Consider the following 27,643-nt stretch of genomic DNA (forward strand, 5'->3'; position numbering starts at 1 on the left):
TATCCCACGTCAGTTTTTTGAGGAATCAAACAATTTTCAACTTGTGAATTTGAAAATTCAGCAATATTTTGGCTGGAACAAAATAAGAAAATTTTGCTTGAACATTATGGTTTGTAATGGAGGAACCGAGGTAAAATTTTACATAAAAAAAAGTAGATGAGAGTGAAATCTTATTAAAAAAAGCTAACACAAAATAATAACCACGACAATGTTAGAAGAAAGTAAATGAAAAATATGAAAAGGAACTTTTATAATATGATCAGGATTCTTTTGCAGTTCCCTCTAGTTTCTCGGAGTGGAAGAATACGAAAACTGTTGTTGGAAGCAAAAGATTCAATAGTGTCGCGTATAAATCTGTCAGCTGTACCGGGTGGACCAGAGGCATTTGAGCTAGCTGCAAAGTTCTGTTACGGAGTAAACACCGAAATTACTCTATCAAACGTTGCGATGCTACGTTGTGCGGCTCATTTCCTGGAAATGACAGAAGATTTTGCTGAGAAAAACCTAGAAACGCAAACTGAAGCATATCTGAAGGAGAACATACTTCCAAACACATCAAACTCGATATCAGTTCTTCACCGCTGCGAATCACTCCTACCCATAGCGGAAGATATCAACCTTGTCAACAGGATTATCAATGCCATTGCAAGTAATGCATGTAAAGAGCAACTCACATCTGGCTTGTCCAAGCTAGAGCACAACTTTCCTTCAAAACCCGAAACAGAAACACCCTCAGATTGGTGGGGAAAATCACTCACCGTGCTTAATCTTGACTTCTTCCAGCGCGTTCTATATGCAGTAAAAAGTAAGGGTCTGAAACAGGATATAATCATCAGGATTTTGATAAATTATGCCCACAATTCTCTTCAGGGACTCGTTGCGGTTAGGGATCCACAATTGGTTAAAGGGGGTTTCTTGGACTTGGAATTGCAGAAGAAACAAAGAGCCATCATCGAAGCTATAATCGGTTTATTGCCAACACAGTCAAGAAAGAGTGCTGTTCCCATGGCATTTCTTTCTAGATTGTTGAAGTCTGCAATAGCGGCATCAGCATCTACTCCATACAGATCTGATTTAGAGAGGAGGATTGGTTTGCAATTGGATCAAGCAATTCTTGAGGACCTACTCATTCCTGCAAATTCTCATGGAAACAATCACAGCCCAATGTATGATACAGATTCAATCCTGAGGATTTTCTCCATTTTCTTGAACTTGGATGAGGATGATGATGAGGATAATCACTTGAGGGATGAAAGTGAAATGGTATACGACTTTGACAGCCCTGGATCTCCCAAGCAGAGCTCAATCCTGAATGCGTCGAAACTGTTGGACAATTGTCTTGCAGAAGTTGCACTCGATTCAAACTTGACGCCATTGAAGTTCGTAGCATTGGCAGAATTACTCCCAGACCATGCCCGTATAGTGAATGATGGATTATACAGAGCTGTGGATATCTTTCTCAAGGTGAGCAACCCTTTCTCTCTGACAAATAGAGCTGCAAATGCCAAAACTCGGCTTGTTTGCAGCCTTACCCACAGATGGAAAGACCCATATCATTTCTATATTTTTGTGTCTGGATTTGTCAAGGCTTTAAACACTGTTGTGTTTTGTGTGTGCTTCCACTGGCAGGTTCATCCGAACATGAAGGACTCAGAGCGTTATAGACTTTGCAAAACCATCAATTGCCAGAAACTATCTCAAGAAGCCTGCAGTCATGCAGCACAGAATGAAAGGCTGCCAGTGCAGATGGCAGTCCAAGTGTTATACTTTGAGCAAATCAGGCTTCGAAACGCAATGAATGGCAGTCACAATCAGTTGTTCTTTGGCTCTGTCAATGGCCAATTCCCTCAACGTTCAGGTAGCGGAGCAGGAAGTGGATGCATCTCACCAATAGACAACTACGCGTCGGTGAGAAGAGAGAACAGGGAACTCAAGCTGGAAGTTGCAAGAATGAGGATGAGACTGACTGACTTGGAAAAAGACCATGTTTCGATGAAACAGGAGCTTAGTGTGAAATCACATCCTGCTAACAAGTTATTCAGGTCATTTACGAAGAAGTTGAGCAAGCTAAATGCCCTGTTTCGGATTAAAGATATGAAGACGATAGGTGGTAAGGCTAATTCAGAAACTCGGATTTTGTTTCAGAAGCGAAGGCGTCATTCTGTATCTTGATTCATGATCAAACATGTGCGTACAAGAAAGAAAACACTTTCAATGTTATTGCGAATTATGCGGTGTTCTGTTCAGTGAGATTTATTCTTTGCACTTTTTCTCCCGTTTTATCTAATGGGGTCTTTGAAAGAAAGCACTCAAATCAAACTTCGTAATTTTTATTCTAAAGGTTAGGAATTTGATTAATGGCAACACTTGGGAGGAAAATGTTGCAGGAAGCATTGATCGACCAAGTGAGGCATTTAGGGATGGCAATGGGGGTTAATGGGGTGGATATTAATTCTCCATCTCCATTTCCCTATAATAAATTTTTCCTATTTTCCATGGGTACCACTCTCCCCATTTCTTAATGGGTTTGGATTTTCTCCAATCCACTTTAATCCCCATTTTTATTTTATTTTTATTTTTTATATTTAATGTTAACAATCACTTTTATTTTATTTTTATTTTTTTTTAAGGTTCACAACAAAAGTTAAATATACCTTCAATTTTTTTTCTTTCTTTTTTAATATATTTAATGTTAACAATTTTTATTTTTATTATTTTTTATTTTTTTATTTTAAGGTTCACAACAAAAGCTAAATATACCTTCAATCTTTTTTCTTTCTTTTTTAATATATTTAATGTTAACTTTTCTTTTTTTCTTTTTTTTTTTTTTTTCTTTTTTTTAAGGTTTTAGCTAAATATACCTTCAATCTTTTTTCTTTCTTTTTTAATATATTTAATGTTAACAACTTTTTTTTTTTTTTTTTTTTTTTTCAAGGTTTTAGTTAAATATACCTTCAATCTTTTTTTTTTCTTTTTTAATATATTTAATGTTAACAACTTATTTTTTTTATTTTTTTTTATTTTGTTTTAAGGTTGACAACAAAAGCTAAATAATTTATTAATGTGTTTATTTTTTTTTTAAATTCAAATATCAAAAAAGGTCAAAATACGCATGACGCCTGCTAATGTAGTCTCTCTCTCTCTCTCTTATTCTTCCACCTCTACCGGCCTCGTTCCACTCATGTTCTCTCTTTCTAATTTTTTATTTTTTATTTAAAAACTAAATTATTGATAAAAGAAAAAAAAATTGACTGAAACAATTTTAAGACCTCACTTTTTTTTTTTTTTTTTTTTTGTGTGGAGAATATCAAAAAAATCAAAAGTAAAAAATAATTACAAAATGATAAAGATAAAAGTGATTTATGCATTTAATTATGGCAGCGTTTGGAAATGAAATTTATAGATCACTTTAGCCTCTTCAAGAAAAAAATTCAAAAAGTATTGTTGCTGACTTCCCACATGATACACAGCTGTAACGGACAAAGGTAAAATGACGCTTTTGCCTTTTTAATTTTTGAGAAACTCACAACAACAACGATAATACACATAGGGACATTTTGGCCATTTATTATCTCTACATTATTTCAAACACATTTTTCAATACATCAATCTAACAAAAAATCCAACCCATCTTCTTAAATGCAAAAACTAAAATAGTTTACTAAAATAGTCAAATAGGCAAAACCTCTAAAAATAAAAAAGATTGAATGTATATTTAGCTTTTGTTGTGAATCTTAAAAATTAAAAAAAAAAACAAAAGAAAAAAGATTGAATGATATTTAGCTTTTGTTGTGAACCTTAAAAATTAAAAAAAAAACCAAAAGAAAAAATATTGAATGTATATTTAGCTTTGGTTGTGAATTTTAAAAATTAAAAAAAAAATGGTTGTGAACCTTAAAAATAAAAAAAGAAAATAATAAAAAAAAGATTGGGTGTATATTTAGCTTTGGTTGTGGATCTAAAAAAAAAAAAAGTTGGTTGTGAACCTGAAAAAATAAATAAATAAATAAAAGAAAAAAGATTGAATATATATTTAGTTTTGGTTGTGAATCCTTAAAAATATATATATATATATATATATATATATGGAGAAATTAGTGAGTACCTATCCCCAACCCATCCCTGTGAATATCACTTACCCTACCCAATGGATAAGAAAAAAAAGGGGAAAACCCATGTTTTTAGGTTGAGTCTTCATGGATACCCACAGGTTAGGTTATCCATTGCCATCCCTATTCCACAACCAATAATAAATAAGGATAAATTACAAATATACCCTCAAAATTTGCTTAAAATACAGATTAGTTCTTATGGTTTGAAAAATTATAAATATCCCCTTATTAGAATTTTTTATTTAATAGAATTAACTGAAAAAATAAAATTCATAATTGCTCTCCTATACAATAATAAAATTACTTAAATTATTAATTGAAACATATTTTTAACATCATTAAAAACTGTTATTTGACTTAATTATTTATTAATAAAAGGCGTAATTTGTTATGAAATTAGGAATCTCAGGGGGTGGAATGTAATTTTCAAAATCACAAGGGACGATTCGTATTTTAATAAAATTTTAAGGGATGTATTTGTAATTTATCCTAATATAATTGTAAGAGAAATAGGGTGTTGTAGAAGTATAAAATAGGATGATGTATCACTATGTTCATTGGGATTGGATTCTCTCCTCTCTGTAATCAAACTGCACTGTCCAATCTAGTCCAATGGATTCAATTTTGGATACTATTTCGATAATTCAAATTGTTTATATTTTAGATTTTGTTGAGTACATCATTTCTGTAAAAATCAAATCGATCAGATAACAAAAATCACGTGTTCGAACAATTTTGTATGAACCGTTTATTTTTTTACTGTCTATCTTTTTCATTCAACATTGATCTAAACACATGTGTCGTTATCCGATCAACTTGATTTTTTACAATGATGATGTACTTGAACCCTAAAATGTGCACGGTTCAGATTATTGAAACGAGACTCAAAAATAAATCCACAAAGCCCAACAACGCCTCTCCTGTTCGATAATGGACTAGAGAAAAGCCATAGCCATGTTGATTTTATACTTGTCTTGAAAGATGTTACTAAAATGCATAATTTTTTTAAGGGTAAATTACAAACACAACCCCTAAAGTTTACTTAAATTATAAATTACCCCCTATAGTTTTAGAAATTACATTATGCCTCCTAAAATTTCTAATTTCATAACAAATAGATTCTTTTATTAATAAATGATCAAGTTAATTTACAAATTTTAATAATGTTAAAATTTTATTTCAATTAATAATTCATATAATTTTATTATTGTATAGATGAACAGTTAGAAATTTCACTTTTTCAATTAATTTTGTTAAATAAAAAATTCTAACAGAGAAATATTTGTAATTTTTCAAACTACAGAAAATAATTCCTATTTTAAACAAATCTCAAAGAATGTATTTATAATTTACCCTTTTTTTAAAAGACAAGTTTTATCAAAGATAAAAATAATTTTAATTTTTGGATCACAAGATATTAATTTATTAGTAAAGTTAAATTATAATTAACAAGGTTATGCTTGTTCCATTAGCTCCAACCCTTAAAGCCAAACCCACCTCCCTTAAATAACTCAAGTTATCAACAAGATCAATCAAAGTAGCATTTAAGTAAGTACAAATTTTAAACACCAATAGATATAACACGTTATAGTGGCCTCGATTGACTATTTTAGTTAATTTTTAAACTTTTTAACTATTTTAACTCAGCTAGAAAAGTTATGCTTAAAAAGTTAATCAATTAATTTTTTTTTTAGTAATTGATTTGATAATTATAACAGAAAAAGTAAAATAATTATAATTTAAATATAACATTTGATTTTATTAATTATTTCAACATATTTTGTCTTTATTAGCTATTCCCAAACACCTCCAGTGAAAAGTCTAGTTTCACATGAGAGATTAATCTAGGGTATTCCCACCATCTTCGAGTTTAATTTTCATAGCCAAAATGATAAATTCTACCACCATATGCGATACAAACAGAGCTTTTTTAACAACATTTTCCTATACAATGATATATTTTTTTAATAATCCTTTCATTTCGACCAAAGCATCTATCACAATGTCTCATAATTTAAAAAATGGCACATTCAAGTCAAGCCACCAATCCTAATAACTGCATCGGTCCCAGAAACACATTTATCTTCAACAAATGGAATCGTCTTCCACACAGTCAACTTCATTGGCCTGCAACCTTTGCCTACGTATGTCATGGGAATACAATTTTTAGTATTTATGTAATTTCACATTGTTTAATTCTTATAAAGACAACTTCTCACCTCCAGCAAGACTATTATTTTCCTTGCAAATAGCAGCATAATGAGAACCGGCCAACTCAAAGAGGGCGAATTGGCAATTGCTTGTTAAGTTGGCGGGGTCATCAAAAGAATCAACAACTATTTCAGATGCCTGACAGCATAGTTTAGAAATTAGTAAACAATAAAGTGCCGTTTGGTAATATTTACAGTTTCTTTTTGGTAAAAATAAAAGCACCAAACATGTTTAGTGTTCACATGTTTTAAAAACTTGCTTTGAAAACAAATGAGAAGGGTGGCCAGTGGGAGCTGATTGTCTATAGTCATAGATGGTGGTGGGGGATAGTTTTTGGACACCATGTTTCCATCGGTGGGAGGTGGTTGGCAATGGCTAGAGAAGGTTGCCGGTCAAGGGAAGTGACCGGAGGTGATTTGTGTGGTCGAAGATGGTGGTTGGCTAAGAAACAGATATAGACACGAACACATAGACACGTAAATTTTCAAGAAATGCAGGACAAGACACGTTCGGGACACGTTTAAAAACATATATTTTGAAATATTTAATATGTATTTTATGTCAAATATTTAATTTTACCAAATATATCAACCTTAGGTATACTATTTTAGTAAAAAAATTATAATTTTTTTGTGACAAAAAAAAACACTCAACGTGTTCCTAGAGTGTCCCTAGCATGTCCTCAGCATGTCCCTTACGTGTCCCAATGTGTCCTCAACGTGTCCCTTACGTGTCTCAATGTGTCCTCAGCATGTCCAAAGCGTTCCAACGTATTCAACTCTTTCCAGTGTGTCCGACACGTGTCCAAAGCATGTCCGGCGCATATCCGTGTCCGACACGTGTTGGACACCTATGCGCGACCTCCGGAGAGGTGTCTATGCTTCATAGGTGGCTGGCTGTAGGATGTGGTGGCTGAAGGTGGCTGGAGGTGGTGATCAGTGGTGAATTGTGGCCAGAAGGGATGGAAGGAGGAGGAATGAATGAATTTTTTTTTTTTTTCCCTAAACACATGAAACCAACTTTGTTGTTACCTAAATTTAAAAAATTTTGTGAACTGCTTGTAAGTTTTTGGAAATGAAAATAGATATCAAACGAATTTTTGTTCACAGTTTTTAAAATTTTCAAAAATATAAACAAAAATAAAATGTTAGAATTTGCATATTTGGATCAAGAAGTAAACGTTAAATGTTCAGTGCAGCAAATTGGGTAAATTTGCACGGCACATTAAAGCAGAAATATCTTTATGAAAGCTAAAAACCTAGAGAAAAATGAATTTGTGAGTTGAGCATTGTGTAGACCAAAATACCACGGATGCCAAGTTTTAATTTTATCTATTTCATTCCTCAAGTTTTCAATTCTAGTCAAATCAGTCTAATTTCAGAACAGCCATTTAAATCATTAACGGAATAATCATAAATCATACCTCAGAGTTTGAATTCTGAGATAGATGAAAGCTTCCTCCAGTAGCAGCAGCCCTACACCGGATAGTAAAGGTACTGAAAGGTGCACCTGAAAAGCCCCTTCCCAAAGCTTTGACATATGCCTCCTGAAAGTTAAATAGACACAATCCAAGGAAGGCAAAAATTAATATTCACTTTAATAGATCAACCATGACAAACCCTCTTAGACTTGATATCACTCAGGGTACATCAAATGACCAAAAGCTCCCCTACATGTTTTTGAAATGCATGCGTAAGCGCAACCCAAAGAGGATTTAAGATTCATGTTCCCAAAAATTGAATTTAGATTTGCAGAAGCTTATTTTTGTTGAAAATACAGGTCTTAAGAACCTTCCTCTAAATACATAAAAAATCAATTCCCACCAAATATCAAAACAAGGCTTCTAGACACAGGCATAGGTTAAAGACGACATGCAAAACTCTTTGCAGAACATGCCAAGCTGCGATATTAACAGTCTTTAAAACCAACATAATCATTTGTCAACATTTTTTTTTTCAAGGAAATGAAATAAAGAAGGACAAAACTGCACGAATACAGATCCTTAAAAATTTACCTGCATCATTGACAGTAGAAGCATCTGAATTTCACCTCATAAATTTGAAAAAATAAATCCTTTTTGAGCATATTTTGGACTAGCATCTCGTTATTATTGATTTTTCAGTGCTTGCATCCTATTCCTTCAAAAGAAACTTCTGCTAAATATTCAAATATAAACTGTCGTAATTTGGTAGAGTTCTAATAGGGGTTAGATTGTTTTACTTCCTAACCAAATCAAACATATAATATGGTGCTATAATCTTGTCCATATAAATGAAATGACACTTAGTTCTGAGGCTTTCTATGTATTTTAGCAAACCGTATCACAAAAATATTTTCTTGGCTAAAATTTGATTTGATTTAAATTTAAATATATGTTGAAAAAACAATTTAATTTTTTATTGCCAACAGTACACCTAAAACTAACTATTAAAGAAACATAGCTAACCTTTAGTGTCCATAACTTTATGAACTCCTGGCGCTGAACTTCAGGGTCTGAAATAACAGCTAAGAAATCCATTTCATGGTGTGAAAAGTACCGCCTAGCAAAAGACAAGATATCATTCCTTATTGTCCGCTGCTTTTCTTCCACATCAATACCAATCTATGATAAGAAGGGTGAATCACATCCATTTAAAGTTACTTTAAACAACAGCAGTGGAGAAAAACAAGAAAGCAAAAAATTCAAGGAGAACCAAAGTAGACAAGAGGGAATCATAGTACTGACTTGAGAATCCATAGTAACCCCACAGGCTATCAAAGAAGAAGTATGGGAAAGGTTGAAATGCAATGGTGGTGGGTGCCAATCATCACTTTGTTGCCACTCTACCTATCATCATATTCTATAAGAAAACATATTTACCTTTAAAAACATAAAGTTTATGAGCCAATGGATAAGAAATTGCATAGCCACTCTCAGTAAGAAAAGCAAACCTCAGGCTTCCCATGGATGTTCTTCCTAAACTTCAAGGATCTCGGATTAACTTGAGAATTGATCTGATCTAGTATGAAAATGTATTTTGCTCAAGTTAACACCAGCTGCTATACAATATCTATCTACATCATTGATGGATCACAACAATAATTCTCAAAATAGGAAGGAAAGAATCAAGCAAAAGAATCCCATCTAGTAGTTCAAATGTAATATGCTGGTTCATTTAACAACAGACTGTCACACAAGCAGAGACTGCCCCTCTCTCTCTCTCTCTCTCTCTTTTTTTTTTCCCCAATTTTTTTTTTTAATTTTTTTTTAATTTTTTTATAAGTGAGGCAAATTGTATTAAAAGAAACATCAAAAGGGATGTTGCTATATACAAAAAGGTTCAACTATGATATCCTACATCACTCTCAAAACTCAACAAAAGAGGCCTATATGCTCAAAGGCAAAAAGACCTAGAGATTCTTACAAGAGGTCGGCAAAATCTATAATACAATCCAGGTTAGTTTGACCTTCCATGAAATTCAACTATCCAAAATGGCCAAAAAGTTACTTTTGAGCCTAAACATAGGCTTTATACTTTGAAAAGTGCTACTTTGTGGTCTCAAGCCACATTAAGCACAAAAAAACTAGGAACCTGGCCTTCTATCTTTGCTTCCCCACATCTCCTCTAATGCTGCTCCACAACCCCATCAGTAACAACTACAGGAACTCATCCAAAAGGGCTAGCCAAAGTGATGTCATTTGAGTTCATTGTTCCTACTTATATACCAAGATCACCCATGCAAACTTCAGATATGTGAACCCCCCACAGTCGTGCACGGGTTGGCTGCTCTAATACCATAAGTAACAACTATTCCCTAGTGGCCAGAGCCACCAACACACAGAAGTATATTCCCTATCCTTTTAGGCATGGTTTCCAAGTCAACATAGTCGTGCACATGAGTCGACTCTGATACCACACAGAACAACCTTGGGAACTCACCCAAAAGGGAAAGGATGTCATTGAAATTCATTATTACTAGTAATGTACCCACGATCACCCGTACAAATTTTCGATGTAGAAGGGGATCGTTACCCCATTCCCCACAACCTTAGACATAAACGAAGATTCCAATGTAATCCAGGTATGCAACTGTAACTTGTAAATGCACCAATATTACAACCTTGACATTATGGACTTTTACAACTGAAATCAAAACTAATTTTGCCAAATTTACCGTCAAACCTGAAACAGCCTCAAAACATAGGGGAATGCACCAAAGATAGTCCAATTGGACTGGATCTGCCACCTTGAAAATCACAAAGTCATCTGTAAGCAGAATATGAGAGACCACAATGAAAGCACCTTCTCTAGCAGAACCACCCTATTGATCATCTAACAAGAATGAAAAGCAAAGTGCCAAATGCAGGCAATATCCAGTACGGAGAGTCCTTTCAAATAATATCTGGAAAGAATAGCCTCTAAGATGTCAGCAATTAGTACATTCCCAACAAATTTTGTTCTTAAAGTAACTTGTGAGTACCCAATGGCTTTTGAAATTCTAAATTTCTATGCGTATGCAAACAATGAAATGGTTTGCAATTGCTTTGTAGCTTAGCAGTGCTTCAAAATAAATTTCTCTCATATATCCATTAGTTCTCATGTGATTCAGCATCTAAGTGTATCCAATATTGATGTTTATAGATCCAAATCCATTAGATTTTTCCTAAGTCTGACTACCAGACGAACTTAATAAGTGAAGTTTTCATCATGGCTGGAATAAGTTTTTGCAGCGGTTAGACATCAAACCAAAAAAGTATTTAAATTTGGGAAATCCAAATTATAAGGTCCAGATAGTTGTGAACATCCAATTGATAACCAGTTTTTTATTTCAGTAAATAAATAAGAAACAAATATAAGTATGATAAATGGCCTTACATCTCGCTATGGTAGTGCGAACCAAGGCACGAGCTAGCAGGGCTCTTTTTTTGAGGTCCTCTCCATACATGCTGAAAACATTTTCTCTCTCGCACGGTGATAGAAGTTCCAGGTATTGATTTAGAAGGGATGCATTCTTCACTTCATTTGGTAAAATGTACCAAAAATGGGTTTCCCTGGAATTTAAAAGAAAATTTTTCTTGTTTTAGTTCATATAATAAAATTTTAAAGCACTATAGTAGTGGCTATGTTAAAAACAACTCATAAATACATGAAAGAAGATAAATATTAAAAACCAATGGATTGAGAGTTCATCTATTAAGCAGAAGAGATGGTATATGACAAGGAGAATGTAGTAAAATACCTAATAGATTCTGATAAGTCATCAAATTTAAATTCCTTCCACTTACCACAATTACTCTTAAAAATGTTCTTCCTACTTTTCAACTGCACATAACTATCTCAAATCATGACACCAACACTAATTTTCAACATTTTCCATGAAAGAATATATACAACTTACAAGACTTAAAAACTGTGCACACGCTAAACCATTTTGAGTCAAATGCAAGGCCAGTGATTGTCTTTTTATCCAAAATAGAGTTGGTTGTATGTTGCACAGTATAATGAATTTCCAATTGGAAAAAAACCTCAAATGGTATTGAATATTAAGGAAAACAGGCTTACATACGTTTGAGATGGAAGTTGTACAGAGACCAGAGGGGATGAAGAATTAAAGAACCTCTGACTCAAGCAATATGTCTTCATCACGGAACTGGCTCTGAGGAGATATGACAACATGCATGCCAGGGATTGCGCTAAATCGTTTTTTCACAATGCTGTGACCAAGGTGTTACAAGTTGAAATCCTCAAAGAAACAACCTGCAATCCAAGAAGATAATTAGGTCACCACAATGTTTATATGGAGTAGAAAGAACGTAAACTTTCAGCCTGCTGGTTAAGATTTGGAGCATGTCATGCACAGGTAATCGTTCTAAGTCCTATACTTGTTTGGAAATAGTTGGGTCATAATTAGTTTAGAAATATTTTGTTTAGTAGGATTTAGGTCCTCCTTTTCCTAGTGGGAAGATAGCATGTTTCTATACAAGGAAAGTTTTGTAAACGTAATTAGACTTGTGTTACCAAAAAAACTAATACCTTAACGAATTACGTATTGGTAGGCACGTTCTAAAACATGGTATACTTTCATTCCAAAACGATAAATTTAGTGATCCGAAACAATTCCACAAGTTTTTTTTCTAATATATTTCCTTAAATGTTTTCTTAAGAGGAAAATTTTCAAATATAATGAACTAAAATCTAAGACGAGTTAAGTTTTGACAAGACAAAACATAAAAAATGGGTTATAATGCTCAAAGAAATGTTTTGCTACATGAAGGAAAAAAAATTACATTTAATTGGATGCCTAACAGTTACAAGAAAATTACTCTAAAAGTGCCTTAAATTCTTAAGTGTAATACATACAAGTCTGCCCCTATCGTATCACATTTTAGAGCATGTGGCGTACCATGTTTCCGTTCTTGTTCCCATTTCCATTTCACATACGGGTCGGGTGTACGTAGTGCGGATCGGTGCGGTTCAGGAGAAAAATAGAAATCGTACAGCGGGTGGTGGATTGATAAAAGTGTCATTAAAAATTGCCATTTTTCTTATAAAAAACCAGCAGTTCGGTTGGCAAATAATGACGGTTTTAACTTAGCGGTTCGGGTGGATTGACGGTTTATAAAAAAATATAATTCAAATCGTTGAGATCACTACTACTTTCCTCATGAGATGCAAGCCGCTGAGTGTGCAACGGGAACCTAAAGGACCACGAACTGAGCTGAAATGGATCCATAAAACTAATCAGGAAATTGATTGTGGACAGGGTACAAGTTCCGTGTAGCAATAAACTGGTACCTGATGAAAAAAAAAATTCATCATCTGACCTAACATATACTATAGCCTCCTCACTGCTATTACTTGCTGCTTCTTTCTGTCCAGCATTCTTATGCTGTAGGTTCAATCAGAAACCCAAAAGAAAGAAAAGGAAACCAATTATAAATCAAAATGGGAACATGTAAGGAACACCATTGCAACAATTTTAAAGAAAATGCCAAGCAACTAAGGAACACTAATAGGTAAATTTTAAAAATGTTTGTTGCTTGCCTTATAGCTTCTCAAGTTAAGAGCAGTAACAACAGAGTAAGGTGTATCATCTTCATCTTCCTCGATTTTACCAATTGTCCCTACCGTGGTTTGCCCCAATATTAGGTCCACAAAACCACTTATGGCACTAGTTCCGGACACAAAGGTGAGGATTTGTTGGGCACAATCATAGTGTTACCACTTGGATCATGAATAAAAATCTGACATTACATTTGATGTAGGATGGCTAACCAGAAGAAAACAAATACAGAGAAAAACGAAAACCACACCCAAAGAAATTAAAATAAACCCTAAAATCTCAATCTCAATATCGCAATTTCATAATCCAAGCTGAATAACACTAAATACAGGCATGGGAAGAACAAAGAGAAAGAGCAAAGAGAGAGAAAGAGAGAGCTACGTACCACCAGCGAAGAGCAGCGCCGGGGACGAGCGAAGAGCGGCGGCGGCGGTGGCACAGTGGCAGCAAGGCTAGTGGCGCCGATCGGGAAGACGAAAAGCAGCAGACGATTAATGAAATGAGATGGATTGCGGGTGTCAATTAGGTTTAATGAGAATTGATTGTGTGTGTGTGTGTGTACAATTAGTTTGATAATGTAACCTGGTATATATATACAATAATGATTCAGGCCCATAAATCACCACCCTCACAACTCCCACTAATTTGTAATTGGTCCATGGAAAAAAGAGGAAAAAATATATATATATATATATAAAATGCTTGAGAGCACTAGAAATAGAACACTAGAAGGAGCACTAATGATGTGGCAGTGGGTTCCGTCCACTTTCTATGCCTTGTTTCTGTTTTTCTTTTTATTTTATCATTTCCAATGCATTAGTGTTATTAGTGGTATATTTTTTAGTAGTCTAAATCATTATTGATATATATGTATATATATAAACACATGACTAGTCCACGTCACTGTCAAAAGTGGTGGGGAATCCCAAACATTATTCATATACATATTAACTAGAATGGAACAGCAAGTTGGGTCGGTATATGACAGGTTGGCTGTTATAAACCGTCACCGTGCCGACTCGCACCCGCATGTCAAAAGCGAAAAAATGCGCGGTTCAACTCAGTTCGATGCAATTTTGACGATATTATGCATGGCCTTAACTCCCACCACAACCCCTAGCACTATTATTTTCAAGGCCATGATCAAAGTTTTCTTTGAATATATTTTTCAATTTTTTGTGCAAATTTTTTTCTCATATAATACAAACGAAGTGTAAGTCGATATTAGTATGGAGAAATTATACAAACAGGTAAGGAGCTGTTAATATTGAAAAACAGGACATTGTCAGTGAAATATGAACTAAAAAAGTGGTTAAACATCAAACCAAACAAGTTAACAAACTCGACCACCCAGAAACATACATAAACACAAATGAACCGTACACAATATCCCCAGTTGAAAAACAAATCTGACTTCTCCACCAGTCAGTAAGTACTCCATCCCAATTCCCATTTAAAAAAGAAAAACACCCTTCACCGCCATGCTTCAACCCTATCTCTTCTTGAGTTTAAACGGCTAGCAATGGCGGTTCCCCTGCTCTTCTCCATTGGCATTGCTACGTGAACCACGACCCTTTCATTTACTTTTTTGGGTCCTCTCTTGATATTCGTATTACTAGATTGGCCGGTTTTCTTCTTGCGAGTGTTCAGTTGAGCCCCTCCATTTGGACTGCTAGAACCACCCTCTGTCAGGGTGTCATTTGTAAACTCCCGAGGGCAGTTATCAGCCGAATGACCCTTTCCACCATAAGTTTCATTTTCAGTTTTTGAGTCACCATCAACACGGTGAGCAGAGCTTTCTGATGAGGGTTCTTTGGTGAAAAAGACTTGCACCTCTTCATTCTCGTCATCAACTTCGTTAAACAATGACTGCGGATAGCTGTGGTGTCCATTTTCATCAGAAGGATCTGTTTGGGATGTATGAGGCTGTTCGACTACAGAGTCTGCTCTTTCTCGCATTGTCTTGACAGTAAGAGTCTTGAGAAAATTCATTACTTGAACTGCATACATCAACGCTGTCAAGGGATCTGCCATCTGCAATTAGCAGTCAATTATTGAAATTCTCATTCCGCCATACACACTAAACTGACCGTATCATCAAAACCAAAAGGAATTAATTTAACAGAAAACCATGCCAAACTCGTAAATTTGAACACTTGTCAAGTGAAATTTCGGCATAAATTGAAAGCATAACCTCATTATGTCATTGACAACATTGACATGGATAATAGGTTGATACACTAACTTCAGCTCATAGCAAAATAGTCTTCTGCAATCTCTTTTCAACCAATTCCAAATTTTAACACAAGTCTCTAATACTTATTTTCCTTTTCATGTTCTTTTTAGTATGGCGAATAGTTCATTGAATCCATGTTATGATGACCTTTGAGGAAAAATGAAAAAGTCATCTGACATCATACATTTGTTGTAATTTAAGTGTTTGTTCATACTCACCTGGGTCATATTTGGCGCAAACACCATGGCAATGTTACGAGCATTCATTTTGTTAAAATTTTCAAGCTGAGCAACATCAGCCATTAGGTTTATTGCCCAATCCAGAAGAGCAGCTTCTGTTGGTGGAAGGCACCTCGCAAGCCGAGCACACTCCGATTCTGACTGGGCTTGCATTATCTCCTCCGGAGGCAGGGAATCCAAAATCCCATTTGGTAGTTCTCGAAACCAAGCCTACAAAAAACCACACAAACTCTCACAAATTAGAACAAAATGCCACTCTTTGGAAAGAAGAGATGCTACACAAACAAAATTTGTGAGCAGAATATTATGCACACGATTTTATGGCTTTAATTGAATAGTATTTGAAATAGGGTTTCTAAGAAAACATTGTTTTGGAATTAGAAGAAAACAAGATTTTGGGATTATGAAGTTCAGATTAAACAAAATAGTTCCTCCATTCCCCATTATCTCAGGCTACAACAAACAAAATGAATGAATATTAATGGCGATGGCATTGCAAAGAAAAAAATAATTACCTTTATAAGGCCTGCTAAGCAGTGCACATCAATGTCATTTGGCACCACCCCACTATTCAATTGTTCCCGAACATACTCTTCTTGGCTGTTATCAGCATTTATTCTAAATATTCCTTCTGCCTGCGTGTTGAAGTTCGAAGATCAAATTTTCACGTCCAACAGTAAAACCGCAGAGTAGATATTAAGCCATTGTATGCCAAGAGATGCCTAAATATACATGAAAACTCTATTCGTACAGAATTCTTTACCAATTTTGTAATTAAATGCCACCTTCATAGTTTCTTTGTTTTAAAATGGTAGGTTCTAGTCTAGACACGTTAGTTTATATTTCATTTCTGTACATATCTTCTGCAGTCACATACCTGTAGGCCACCTTGTTCATACAAGCGTCTCTGCATCATCAGAAGTATTGTCGGCACGCTGTTCCCTCTGGAGTCGAATGAAAGCTGCATCGACTCCGTTGAAACTCCAAAAACACTTGTACTGCAGATAACACACATCATTTGTCAATATTTCCAATAGGAATGAAAATGTGCAACACTACAAAATTTTAATCAGGAATGAAAACAAGGATAGCAAGCAACAAATTTTCACACTCTCATAAACAGGTACCAATGAAAGCAAGCAGGCACAAATTCTGTTATGTGTATATATAATAGATTTCCATAAAACTGTATCCGATAGACAAAAATATAAGAATAACACAGTTGATCGCAAAACTGTAGCAGACTACATTTTTTAAAATATTTTTTTCTGGACTTGTGAAATTTTATCAGCAGTAAAATAAGTTGCTCACAATCAAACTAAGGTTGAAAAACACAATCAAAGGAAAACAAAATGCTGTCTACCTAAACTTTTTTTCTTTCCTTTTGGTTTTTATTGGCAATGATATACTGATAAATGTGGCATAACAAGCAATAAAAACAAAAAAAGAAAATCATTCTCTCACAGATGAATATAAGAAAATTACTACTCCTATTTGATTTCCAATAAAAGAATCCAATGAAATAGCAAAATGACCATCAAAAAATTTCAATCCAGAAAACAATAAACAAAACAAACTGCCCAATGTGAATCCCATTAAAGAATGTTAAAGAGAGAGAAAACCATGACCCATGTAATTAATTTTGAAACTCCATAATAAATTCTCATCAAAAAAAAAAAAAAGGAAAAAGAAAAAGAACCCAGAAAAGATCAAAACTGACCTAGCACTGGGAGGCCTTCTGGGAACTTCAGGTTCAAACTCAACAGGAAGACCAAGAAACCCATTGAATCGATCAAAGGTAACATGGGCTACATGCCTGACATTTGTAGGCTGCCCAATCTCCATTGAAGAAGACGAAGAAGAAGAAGAAAAGCCTCCAAAATTCTCACTCCTGCAAGCAATCAACGACTTCCTAAACACAGTCACCACAACGGCCAACAAGGACAGCTGATCTCCACCCTCCTCTTTCTCTCTCCTCCTCTTTCTTCTCTCTCTAGTTCCTCCTCCTTCTTCCACCTCTTCTGTATCTCCTCCCCTGTATACGGGTAGAGAGTACGAGGTGGGGCTGTTAAAAAGGGGGTGATGGTTGAGATGGGCTTGTTGGTGTAACCCATCATTGTGAAGTATGGAGGAGCTTGGAGAAGAAGGCAAATGAGATGGCGATTGGAGTATTTCAGTCATATTTTCCAAAAATTGAATTTTTTTTATATGGGTTGTTTTTTATTTTTGAGATGGGTTGGTAGATTAGTAGATTATAGAGAGGAGTGAGGGATTGGAGAACTGGGTACAATTACAAATGAGAGAGAGAGGTTTGAGTGGAGTTGGAATGAAGGAAAGGTGGTGTGGATGGTGAGAGGTGAACATCAACATTGATTAATGATTTCTTATGCTTTATAGATACACATTTGTACACATGTATGTATACTTTGGATTTTTCAAGCTTGGCTGGCTTTGCTTTGGAGGAGTCTAAAGAATGGGAAGTAGTGAAAGGAAAGGTAGTGACGAGAGAGAGCAACTTGTGGTACATTATGCGCTCGTTTGGGAAGAAAGAAATTCAGGTTTTTTTTTTTTTTTTTTGGTTAAAACAGTCAAAATAAAATAAAATAAAATAAAATAATTTTTTTAATTTAATATTATATCTAATTCATAATTATTATATTTTTTTCTCACAAAAATTAAAAAGTCAAAAAGTCTATCCCAAATAGTCTTGTTTGGAACATACTATTTTAGTAACTTTTTACTTTTTGGTTAAAATATGAGGTAAAAAAAATTAGTATGTTTAGGATGATTTTTTGATTTTTTATGAAAAATGTGCAAAAAATAGAGAGAAAATGAAGTTTTTAACTTTTTGGTATAGGCTGTTATTTTTTTTATTTTTTTTGGTGACTTTTTAACTTTTCGACTAAGATCACCCCTTGCCAAACGAGACTTAAAATAGCTAAAAATTCAACCCATATCCCAAACAAACCCTAGGGAGAGAGGGCATCTAGAAGTTACGGAAATGAGTATGGGTGTCTAGTGTATGTATTTTATAATTAAAAAAATTATAATATAATTTTATATTTTTTAAGTTATAATTTGAAAAAATAAAAAATATCATAAATAAATACAATATAAGGGATTTTTAATGAATTTATGAGTTATAATTAAAATAATATTATATTATAATTTAAGAAGAAAATTAATCATAATTGTTTTAAAAAAAATGACAACTATAAGTATATATGGTATATCCTTTTTAAACGTGCATATATTAAAATTTTCCAAGAGTTCCACACTAAGAATTTATTTAGAATGTGATCATAAAAAACACGTTGAGTTCCTCTCAAATTTAAAAATTTTAAGAAGCCTGTGAGATATATTTGTCGTTCGGCAAAAATATTTTTAGTTGACTTTTTTGAGTTGAGATTTTTTTAGTTTAGAATTAAAAAGTTCATTTGTGTTGACTTTTTTTAGAGAAAAAATAAAATGCTTATAGTTTGGATGTAATATTTTATCTTATTGATATTTTTAGCCTATTTTATCTTTTAGTGACTATTTTAGCCCCAACAGGCTTTGCCAAACAAAGCCATAATTGGATTTTATGCTATGTCATAAGAAGGTTGATTAATATTTTAATCGCACTTACTAGAAATTTTATGAAATAATAAAAATACTGTAATATTTTTCCTAAAAACTTCTTAGTCCAAAAAAATTATTCTCATACAAAACTCAATTTAAAAAAAAAAATCCAAAAATTGCGGTGTTGAAATATTCTTTTTTTTATTAAAAAAAAAAAAAAAACTCAAATACTCAAAACCAACTATCAAAATGACACCCTCTAAATAAATAAATAAATAAAAACACTACATGTGATTGTATTCTCAACCGTTATATGATTTTTAGAGAGAAAAAAAGAGGCTTGAGATATAATAATTGTGTTCATTTATTCAAGCAAGTCCATGTTTATTAATGTCTATCAATTTGCAAAGTTGTTGGATAATGACAAAAGATTAGCGTGGAAACATTAGTGGCATTTTATGTCTGAAGTAATGATTATTATTTCTACCATTTATAGTTCATATTTCCAAAAATGGGGACAAGCCAATAGCTCCCCACAGTAAAATTCAAAAGTTGTGCCCTAAAAAAAGTAAAGTTATGGGCCATGAAAGATATTAAATGTGGCGAATGCAACCTAAAATCATTTTTCCCACTACTACTGTTAACTCATTGTTGATTGAGGGCCAAATCAAGTCTTGAGGTCACATATTTTTCTTTTCTTTTCTTATTTTTCACACTATAAGCAAGGGGTGGACATGGACTCGATGGTTTGCTAAATCTGCTTAACCTGTCTATAATTTATACAATTTAAAATTATAATTTAGATTCATAGAGTCAAGTTGTTTAAATTTTTTAAGTTCAATTATAAAATGAATCGTGTTTGAAAAGAGTGCTTCAAATTTCCCTATTCCTTCCACAAACTATATTATGCAATATATTTTTTTATAAATACACATATCTACAAGTATGTTTACATTGTTTAATTTTATTTTTTTATAATCATAAATTATGTATTACTAGATATGTAAAAAAATTAGTTATGAAAATTAAACTAACAGCCGTGAATAAATTAAATAAATTATAATTTTTTATTTTAAAATATGGAAAAACTATGTAAATTAAACAATATTTAAGCCATGTGGGGGGTTTAGATTTATTTTATTTTGTTTTTAGACGATCTTGTTAATAAATTATAGCTTGATCTCAAGTCGAGTCGAGTTTAAAAAATGACTTCGAATGTTATTATATAATATGGGCCCAGCCCAAACTTGCCCAAGCCCAACTTGTGTTCACTCCTAAAGGTAGGTTGTTAACGAGTTAATAAAATTAGATTATTATATTAGGTCGACGCTACTCGACTTAAAATTGAAATCTCAGCTCTTTGTCACCAAAGTATTTCTCATGACCACTTAAGTTGTAGTCCAGATCATCTATTTATCAAGTCCATTAGTGGATTGACAATAAAAACACAAGATGGATGATGACAGATATATTGTTATGAGTAATGCTATATAAATAGAAAAAATATATATATTAAAAGATAGTTGTATTGGGATTTATTATTTTAAAACAAAATGTTCACTAAAATAATATATAAGAATATAGTATTTCCCTATTGGTATTGCTAAAAGAAACCATTGCTTTAAGGATTGGTTTTATAAATTGAAGCCACCTGAAAATCTTGAATTGGTTCTAATGTGGTCCAGAGTAAGAGACACATTAAATAGTGTTTTAAATCACAAAAAGATAGAATAAAAAGAAGAGCAAGTAGAAAAAATAAATAAGTAAATAAATAAATAAATTAAAATAAAAAAATGTATGGAGTGATTAGGCAGTCATCAATACCAACAATGATAGAGACCACTAATTTTAGGTCTCTAAAAAGACCACTAATGACATGACACTCAATAAAAAAAAAAAAAAAATACAACACTAAAACCAAAACATTTTTCAAACATCAAATTATTCATGGTGAGATCTACTGCCACATCATTAGTGGGAGTACTAATTAGTACTCCCACTCAGTGCTCCCACTCATTTTCCTTCTCTTAAAGGTTAATGGTGAAAGTTTCTTTTATTTATACCAAACCAAATATGAGATTAGATATATTGATTGAATGACCATTTTATTCCTATATTATTATGGTGAATCAAACGCTCCCTAAAGTTTTGTTTGAGTATTAGATTTTATAAGGAATTTGTGGAGGGAAAAATAAATGAAATAAGAATTTATAATTTTTTGTCACTTTCTTTTATATTTTCTTTTTCTTATATAAATCGTTCCTTAAATCCTAAATTCAAAAAACAACCTAACCTTATGAGAACAAGGATTTAATATGTAGAATTTTATGTGTTCTTAACATTTTTGATTTTTTATAGACATTATGAAGAGTAGGTCTCACTCTCTCTATGTGAGAGAGAAAATAGTTTAATTTATAAATTTTTAAGTGTGAATATCTTTACTCAATTAAAAAAAATCACTTGAATTTTTTTCTAAATAATCTAGTTTATAAGTGTAAAAACTAGAAACTTGGGTAAAAAAAGAAATAATAAATAAAAAGGATGTGAACATGACAAACAATATGAAAAACATAAGTGAACTAAAAAAACATATAGCAATCAAATGAGGAAGAAATGTTTAAGAGATAAATAAGAAAAAAAATTAGTAAAGTAGACAGAAAACATAAATAATTAAAATTACATAAGCCTCTATGAATATTTCGTCGTGACTCTAATAGATCACATATTTTGTTTGGTTTTGAGTTTTCAATTATATATATATATATATATATATATATTATTTTTAATGAATTTTTTAATATTTTGATCAATTTTTTTTTTCCTTTTTAGATTTATCTAATATAGATGTAAGAAATTTAATTAAAAAAAATTTAAAGAATACAAAAAGTATTGAATTTTTATATTTTTTTAGTATTTAGTGAATTTTTATATTTTTTTAGTATTTAGTGAATTTTTAACAAATTATTTCACAAATTATATATATTTTTAAGTGTATCTAAATTAAATAAATCTAAATTTTTTTTTTAAAAAAAAATTAAATATTAAAAGGTACAAAATAAAAACTCAAAAACTATTTTTAAAAACTTCAAAATCAAACAGAGTGATTCTTCTTCTTCCTTTTTCCTATACTTTGTAGTACACATCATATTCACAACAATGCAGTTTTGTTGCTTGTGTTGGGGTTTGTAGAAAAAGTATGGAAAACATAATGAAGTAAAAGAAACGAAAAGGAAAAATTAGGGCATACCCATGCATCAAAGTTTTGTTCTTTTGGAGAGAAAGAGAGAGAGAGCCAAACGGCAACTGTTTAAAATTCAAACACTAATAGGCGGGCAGCTGGCTAACTTTTGCTCTCCACAATACTCATAACTTCAAAATAAATAAATAAAAGTAAATTATAAAGAAATTCCCCAGGATTTGGGTTTAATATTGAACCCATGTTTCAAAAATTACACTACATTTCTTGTCCATGTTTATTTTTTAACAGCTGACAAAAAACTTGTAACTGTTGTAATTCTTAAACTGTGTTTGGAGTATGAATTCAGCAGAAATTTAGAAAGAATAAGAAAAAATGTGTAAAATATAAATAAAATGTAGTAATATTTTGTTTATATTTTAGCTATATTTTCCATTTTTCTTTCCATCTCCCTACCTAAATTCATGCTCTAAATACAACATTAAAATATTTCCAATGGATTCATTAGCATTAGTAGTTAGAGCATCTCCAACCCACTAGGCATATCATGCTTGTTAGTCAAAATGCCTAGTATAATTCATTTTTTTCAACTCCAATGCACTAGGCATATGATTAGGCATTTTAGCTCAACTCACATTCACTAGCTACATGTAGCTAGCCTTCAAGACTAGGCAAAATATATTTAATCATTAGGATCATTTCCCTCCATCTTTGTTGCTGATGTGACATTTTATAAAATTAATAGTATTTAGATGAATAGCTAAAATAAAGAGCATGGTTGGAGTAGAAACATGAAATAGTTGATAGGCAAAATAAAATATATACTTTATAGTAATATTTAGATAGGTAAAATGCCTATTACCGTTGGAGATGCTCTTAGTGTAAAGTCTAACAATTTTTTATTTTTTATTTTCAATGGGTGTTTTAAACATATTGTTAATTGGGTCAGTAGTAAAAAAAGTTTGCTAATTGTGAGTGTTTTAAATATATTGTTAACACAATTTTAATCATGTTGCGATTTCTTATAGGGCAAGAGTATCATCACTTAAAACCTCGTTTGGCAACTTCCTTTTTAGCCAATAAGTCAAAAAGTTACTAAATTAGCCAAAAAACCAACAACTCATACCAAAAAGTCAAAGATTCTCTTTTCTCTTTACTTTTTGCATATCTTTTTATAAAAAGTCAAAAAATCATCTCAAACATACTAATTTTTTTTAGCTTATATTTTAGCCAAATAACTAAAAAATTACTAAATTAACCTGTTCCCAAACAAAGCCTTAACATACATTTTAGCTATACTAGCACCCATTCACTATCTAGTCCCAATTCCACCATTTTTTTTTTTGTCAATTAACAAATACTTCAACACACAATTTTCGCCATGCCAGTGAATTTTAGCCATGTAAGTGGAAATGCTTTTAATCACTTTAAAACAAACTTTCGTGAAAACATAAAATCACTACAACCATCAAAACCAACCCCCTCCCACATGCCACAACCACCTTTTACCCCACCATCAGCCACCACCACTAACCACTACCATCCTTGCCTCACCTACCAAAGCCACCAATTACAGTCACTACCAAGCTTTTGACACATGCTTCTCTAGACATTGCATGGCTATTGATTCAGTCATCTAGACAAAATAAAAACTCACACTAGCTTTCTCTTCTAAATGAGGCATTCAAAGAGCAGAAAATAGTCAAATTTCAATCAGAGTATTTCTAAAGTTATTGGAAATGAACAAAAAATCCAACAACCCAATAGGTTTTGATAACAGAGTTCACCTTAAATATGGTATCCCAATTAATAGGATTTGATTAAAGTTCAAAATTAACAAGCTCAAGCTCAACCAAATTAACATACGAGGTGCAAGTATATGCAAGTGCCCATGTAATCTATGTCGAGTGAAGGTAACATAACAACATCCTAATCAAAACAAGTCATATCCATAAAAAGTTCACTAAATTTATCGTTTCTATCAGCCGCTGAGAATGGTTTGACTCGAGCATTCTTCCTTTTAATACTAGCAGCTCTATTATACTAAAAGAGCATGCTACTATATATTACATTCCACCAATAATAATTCAGTCGGCAATCACTGTGCCCTGCTTACTGGTTCAAGTGCTTCAACAGTAACCACACTATTACCTCTGATAACCTGCACAGGAAAAGAAATACCAGTTTCAAAGATGAGATAATGGGAATACAATAAGAAAATGGCAATTTCACCCTTTTTTCAAAATTTGAAAAAAGAAGAATAAGATGAGATAAAATGCTTAACAACAGAGACCCACCACCATGCCTATATCGTTTTTCTCATTGCCATTCACTTCCATGGTGTTGTCAACCACGAGATTCATAAACTGATCAAAACCACGGAGTGTCCCAACCACCATCCGATTTGCATTCAACTTGACTGAAATGCAGAATACCAGTGAAAACAAATATACAAGTTTTTCTTATGTAAAACTATGAAATTTATTGACCGCCAGTTACATAAAGTAAATCCAAATAAAACACAATGCAAGAACTTAACAATGGTTGAAGCTGTTGGACCAAACTGAACTTAACAAAGGATATTTGTCTACGTTAGTTTGCAGAAAGTGGTCACAACTTCACCAACTAGAAGTTGATAAATACTGAATAAGATACACTCAGTGTTACCAAAAATGCTAATAACTAACACTTTAAAACATGGTACACTCTCATCAACAATGGTAAATTTGGTGATCCAATTTTTTTTGGTACTTATTAAGGTATAAATGAGGAAAAAAAAGAAAAAAAAAAAAAAAATCTAGAGAAAGTGGAGTTAAGTTGGACCAAATGTAAAAAAATAGGTCATAATGCTTCTATATATGTGACACCGCCACCTCCATTGAAACTCATTTTTGGAACCAGTAAAGCCCACCTCATGGAAATTCTAACATTGTTGAAGCACACCTACACCATATACACATCTATGCCATACTTCTGCTTGGGTTTACAACACAGTCACATAGTATCCATTAAAACCTACACAAGCACTAAAACTCACCTGCAATCATGATTCATGATCTATCATCATTAATTTATATCATGTTATATACACATGGACGCATACACACAACACAACCCCCAATCCTATGCAAAAAATCATTTTTATCAATTTCTCTTGAATCTTAGCAATTTGTAGAACAAAATTTTAAACTTAAGGCTTCAATTGACATTAGCTTTGCTGTGTGACAATGGTTTCAGTACAACTGCCAGTTGGTCTGTGGTATCGGTATGGTCATAATGGTCAGTGTTTAACATGCTAGGGATTCTCGACTACAATGGTCTAGTGATGGTCTAGCAGTGGTGGATTCAAGATTTTGGCTGAGAAGGGGCAATATTGAGTTAAAACCTTATCAAAATCTATCATTGTGTTTAGAAGGGTGCGATTTATGCAAGCTTAACCCTATCACACCATATTTTAGAACACGTAGTGTTTAATGTTTCTGATCTCGTTCCATGTACGAGGACAATCCATGATCCCATGAAACATATTGTTACACTTTTCCAACAACAAAAGTATAATGGCTATTTACTTTGCTTGTCAAATTGGCCATATATTTTTACTCTCTGATAAAACAAAACCGTAGGTCTGTAGGAACTAAAAATTTATGGCCAAGTTGAAATGCAAAGGGCCTAGTTGCCAAGTCCATAAGTTTTTATGTAAGAAGGCTCCTTTTCTTGCCATTGTGATTTTCTTAACCATATACATTTTAATGCTTGTGATTGTGAAAATACTTCTCATATAACATTTAACTCATTTTTTATCCATAATTCGTTAGTCAAATAGACGAAAAAATAATGTTATTATCTCTTTTACATTGAAATGTATATTCTACATTGTTTATCTTTGTATCTTTATAGCATCTACATTAATTTCGGTCCTTTTAGCATTACTAAAAGGGAGGTCAGGGTAATTCTACCGAAACTGTAGCGCTACTTGTATGTTTTCCAAATCTCAAAGGAGATCTGTGTAATTTACCCAAATTTACTTTTAGGGGACAAAATGCTGAGGCAGAACAACCTACTACTTGGCTGCACATTTGCAGCCCTAACTGAACCTTCTTGTTTATTCTAAATACACTATTCTCTCATTTTTTTAAAAAAAAAATTAATTTTTGTCCAAACCATTCCTAAAAATTCTCTCATATAATTTCCAACTTCCATATTATCTCAACCCAAATTGACAACTGAAATCCTGCGTCTGCAACAATGATTAGATGAATTAATTTGCTTCTGTTGTTTCAATTTCCAAACAAACAGAAACACACCCCATCTCAACTAAGTTAAATTGAGTTAAAATAGTTTGTATGGTGTATATATACTGATTTTTTTTGTTTTCTCAGCAACCAAACAGCTACAAATAGTCATATAAAGAAGTAAAGGAGAGAAAAGAATTCAAAGTGCACGAGTATGGGGAAGAGAACTTACTCTGTAGCTTCTTGTCCATGTATCTGTCAACCAAAAATAAAAAATAAAAAAATAAAACAAAATTATTGATGACGAAAGATTGTATGGAAGAAGCCCTAGAACTGAGAAGAGAGAGAGTGAGAGAGAGAAAGAGGACTTACTTCTTGAGATCTGGAGGCTGGCCTGACCTGCTCATGGTGAAACCCTAGAGAGAGAGAGAGAGAGAGAGAGGAGAGAGGTAGGTGTTGAAAATGAAAACCACTGAGAAATGTGTGTGGGTTCATACTCTTAGTAGCCCAATAAGGATGGTGGCCCAACGGGCTTTTAGACAAAGAAGAACGGGCTGAAACGCAATTTACTCGGCCCTCGTTTGATAATGGGTTAAAATGAGGTTAGTGGCTTTTTTTAGTCGTAAAAAAGTAAAATAAATTAAAAAATTAATAAAATATCACAATTAAATTATAATCATTTTATTTTTTTTCGTAAAAGTTACAAAATCTATCCCAGATTAACTTTTTAGCCTTAGGCTAAAATGACCAAAAAGTCAATCAACTTCCCAAACAAAAGCTTATTATACACCGTAAATGAGCTGACTTGAGGG

The 27,643-nt window shown here is 32.8% G+C and overlaps 4 protein-coding genes across 13 annotated transcripts in view; 1 reads left to right on the forward strand and 3 right to left on the reverse strand.

Annotated features, from left to right (window-relative positions):
- Window positions 1-2,314, forward strand: part of LOC114296506 (BTB/POZ domain-containing protein At1g03010) — a 34,713-nt gene extending 32,399 nt beyond the window's left edge. For all 3 annotated transcript variants that reach the window (XM_082919547.1, XM_082919548.1, XM_082919549.1), the window contains 2 exons: window positions 277-1,464; window positions 1,630-2,314. In XM_082919547.1, the coding sequence (XP_082775673.1) occupies window positions 277-1,464; window positions 1,630-2,172 (1,731 nt within the window). In that variant the 3' untranslated portion in view covers window positions 2,173-2,314. The remainder of the gene's footprint in view (window positions 1-276; window positions 1,465-1,629) is intronic.
- Window positions 2,315-6,021: 3,707 nt separating this feature from the next.
- Window positions 6,022-14,020, reverse strand: LOC114285200 (uncharacterized). Of its 8 annotated transcripts, none has more exons than XM_082919558.1 (10): window positions 13,753-13,921; window positions 11,871-12,061; window positions 11,180-11,355; window positions 10,487-10,570; window positions 9,255-9,322; window positions 9,049-9,150; window positions 8,770-8,925; window positions 7,747-7,869; window positions 6,332-6,461; window positions 6,022-6,252 (listed from the first exon to the last, which is right to left on the reverse strand). In XM_082919558.1, exons 2-10 carry the CDS (start codon window positions 11,978-11,980, stop codon window positions 6,143-6,145), a joined length of 1,059 nt encoding a protein of 352 aa, XP_082775684.1. In that variant the 5' UTR covers window positions 11,981-12,061; window positions 13,753-13,921; the 3' UTR covers window positions 6,022-6,142. The 8 variants fall into 8 exon arrangements, with proteins under 8 accessions (XP_082775684.1, XP_082775681.1, XP_082775685.1 ...); XM_082919555.1 differs by having other exon boundaries at window positions 9,255-9,317; window positions 10,479-10,570; XM_082919559.1 differs by having other exon boundaries at window positions 9,255-9,317; window positions 10,479-10,570; window positions 11,867-12,061.
- A 585-nt stretch (window positions 14,021-14,605) lies between these two features.
- Window positions 14,606-18,350, reverse strand: LOC114296502 (rho GTPase-activating protein 1). The gene is made up of 5 exons (XM_028240798.2): window positions 17,563-18,350; window positions 16,720-16,840; window positions 16,358-16,477; window positions 15,822-16,052; window positions 14,606-15,401 (listed from the first exon to the last, which is right to left on the reverse strand). The coding sequence occupies exons 1-5, from the start codon at window positions 18,021-18,023 to the stop codon at window positions 14,841-14,843; spliced, it is 1,494 nt and encodes a 497-aa protein (XP_028096599.2). The 5' UTR covers window positions 18,024-18,350; the 3' UTR covers window positions 14,606-14,840.
- A 6,017-nt stretch (window positions 18,351-24,367) lies between these two features.
- On the reverse strand, window positions 24,368-27,340 carry LOC114296515 (putative small nuclear ribonucleoprotein G). The gene is made up of 4 exons (XM_028240818.2): window positions 27,204-27,340; window positions 27,064-27,086; window positions 24,897-25,018; window positions 24,368-24,760 (listed from the first exon to the last, which is right to left on the reverse strand). Exons 1-4 carry the CDS (start codon window positions 27,236-27,238, stop codon window positions 24,698-24,700), a joined length of 243 nt encoding a protein of 80 aa, XP_028096619.1. The 5' UTR covers window positions 27,239-27,340; the 3' UTR covers window positions 24,368-24,697.
- Window positions 27,341-27,643: the final 303 nt, after the last annotated feature.

This window comes from Camellia sinensis, chromosome 3 (genome assembly GCF_055761805.1).
Source record: "Camellia sinensis isolate YWXY chromosome 3, ASM5576180v1, whole genome shotgun sequence".
In the NCBI taxonomy this organism is placed as follows: Eukaryota; Viridiplantae; Streptophyta; class Magnoliopsida; order Ericales; family Theaceae; genus Camellia; species Camellia sinensis.

What these genes read in the sequence shown, in the direction of transcription:
- LOC114296515 (XM_028240818.2), bottom strand. Translation starts at nt 27,238, where the DNA reads ATGAGCAGGTCAGGCCAGCCTCCAGATCTCAAGAA. An exon ending in CAGCCTCCAGATCTCAAGAA is followed by an intron (nt 27,087 to 27,203) that starts GTAAGTCCTCTT and finishes TTTGGTTGACAG; the next exon opens with ATACATGGACAAGAAGCTAC. An exon ending in AAAACGATATAGGCATGGTG is followed by an intron (nt 24,761 to 24,896) that starts GTGGGTCTCTGT and finishes TTTCCTGTGCAG; the next exon opens with GTTATCAGAGGTAATAGTGT.
- LOC114296502 (XM_028240798.2), bottom strand. Translation starts at nt 18,023, where the DNA reads ATGACTGAAATACTCCAATCGCCATCTCATTTGCCTTCTTCTCCAAGC. An exon ending in ATGAACAAGGTGGCCTACAG is followed by an intron (nt 16,478 to 16,719) that starts GTATGTGACTGC and finishes TTCAACACGCAG; the next exon opens with GCAGAAGGAATATTTAGAAT. An exon ending in GCTTAGCAGGCCTTATAAAG is followed by an intron (nt 16,053 to 16,357) that starts GTAATTATTTTT and finishes GGTTTTTTGTAG; the next exon opens with GCTTGGTTTCGAGAACTACC.
- LOC114285200 (XM_082919555.1), bottom strand. Translation starts at nt 11,980, where the DNA reads ATGTTGTCATATCTCCTCAGAGCCAGTTCCGTGATGAAGACATATTGC. An exon ending in TAAAGTTATGGACACTAAAG is followed by an intron (nt 7,870 to 8,769) that starts GTTAGCTATGTT and finishes TTTAACTTTCAG; the next exon opens with GAGGCATATGTCAAAGCTTT. An exon ending in AAATAATAGTCTTGCTGGAG is followed by an intron (nt 6,253 to 6,331) that starts GTGAGAAGTTGT and finishes TGACATACGTAG; the next exon opens with GCAAAGGTTGCAGGCCAATG.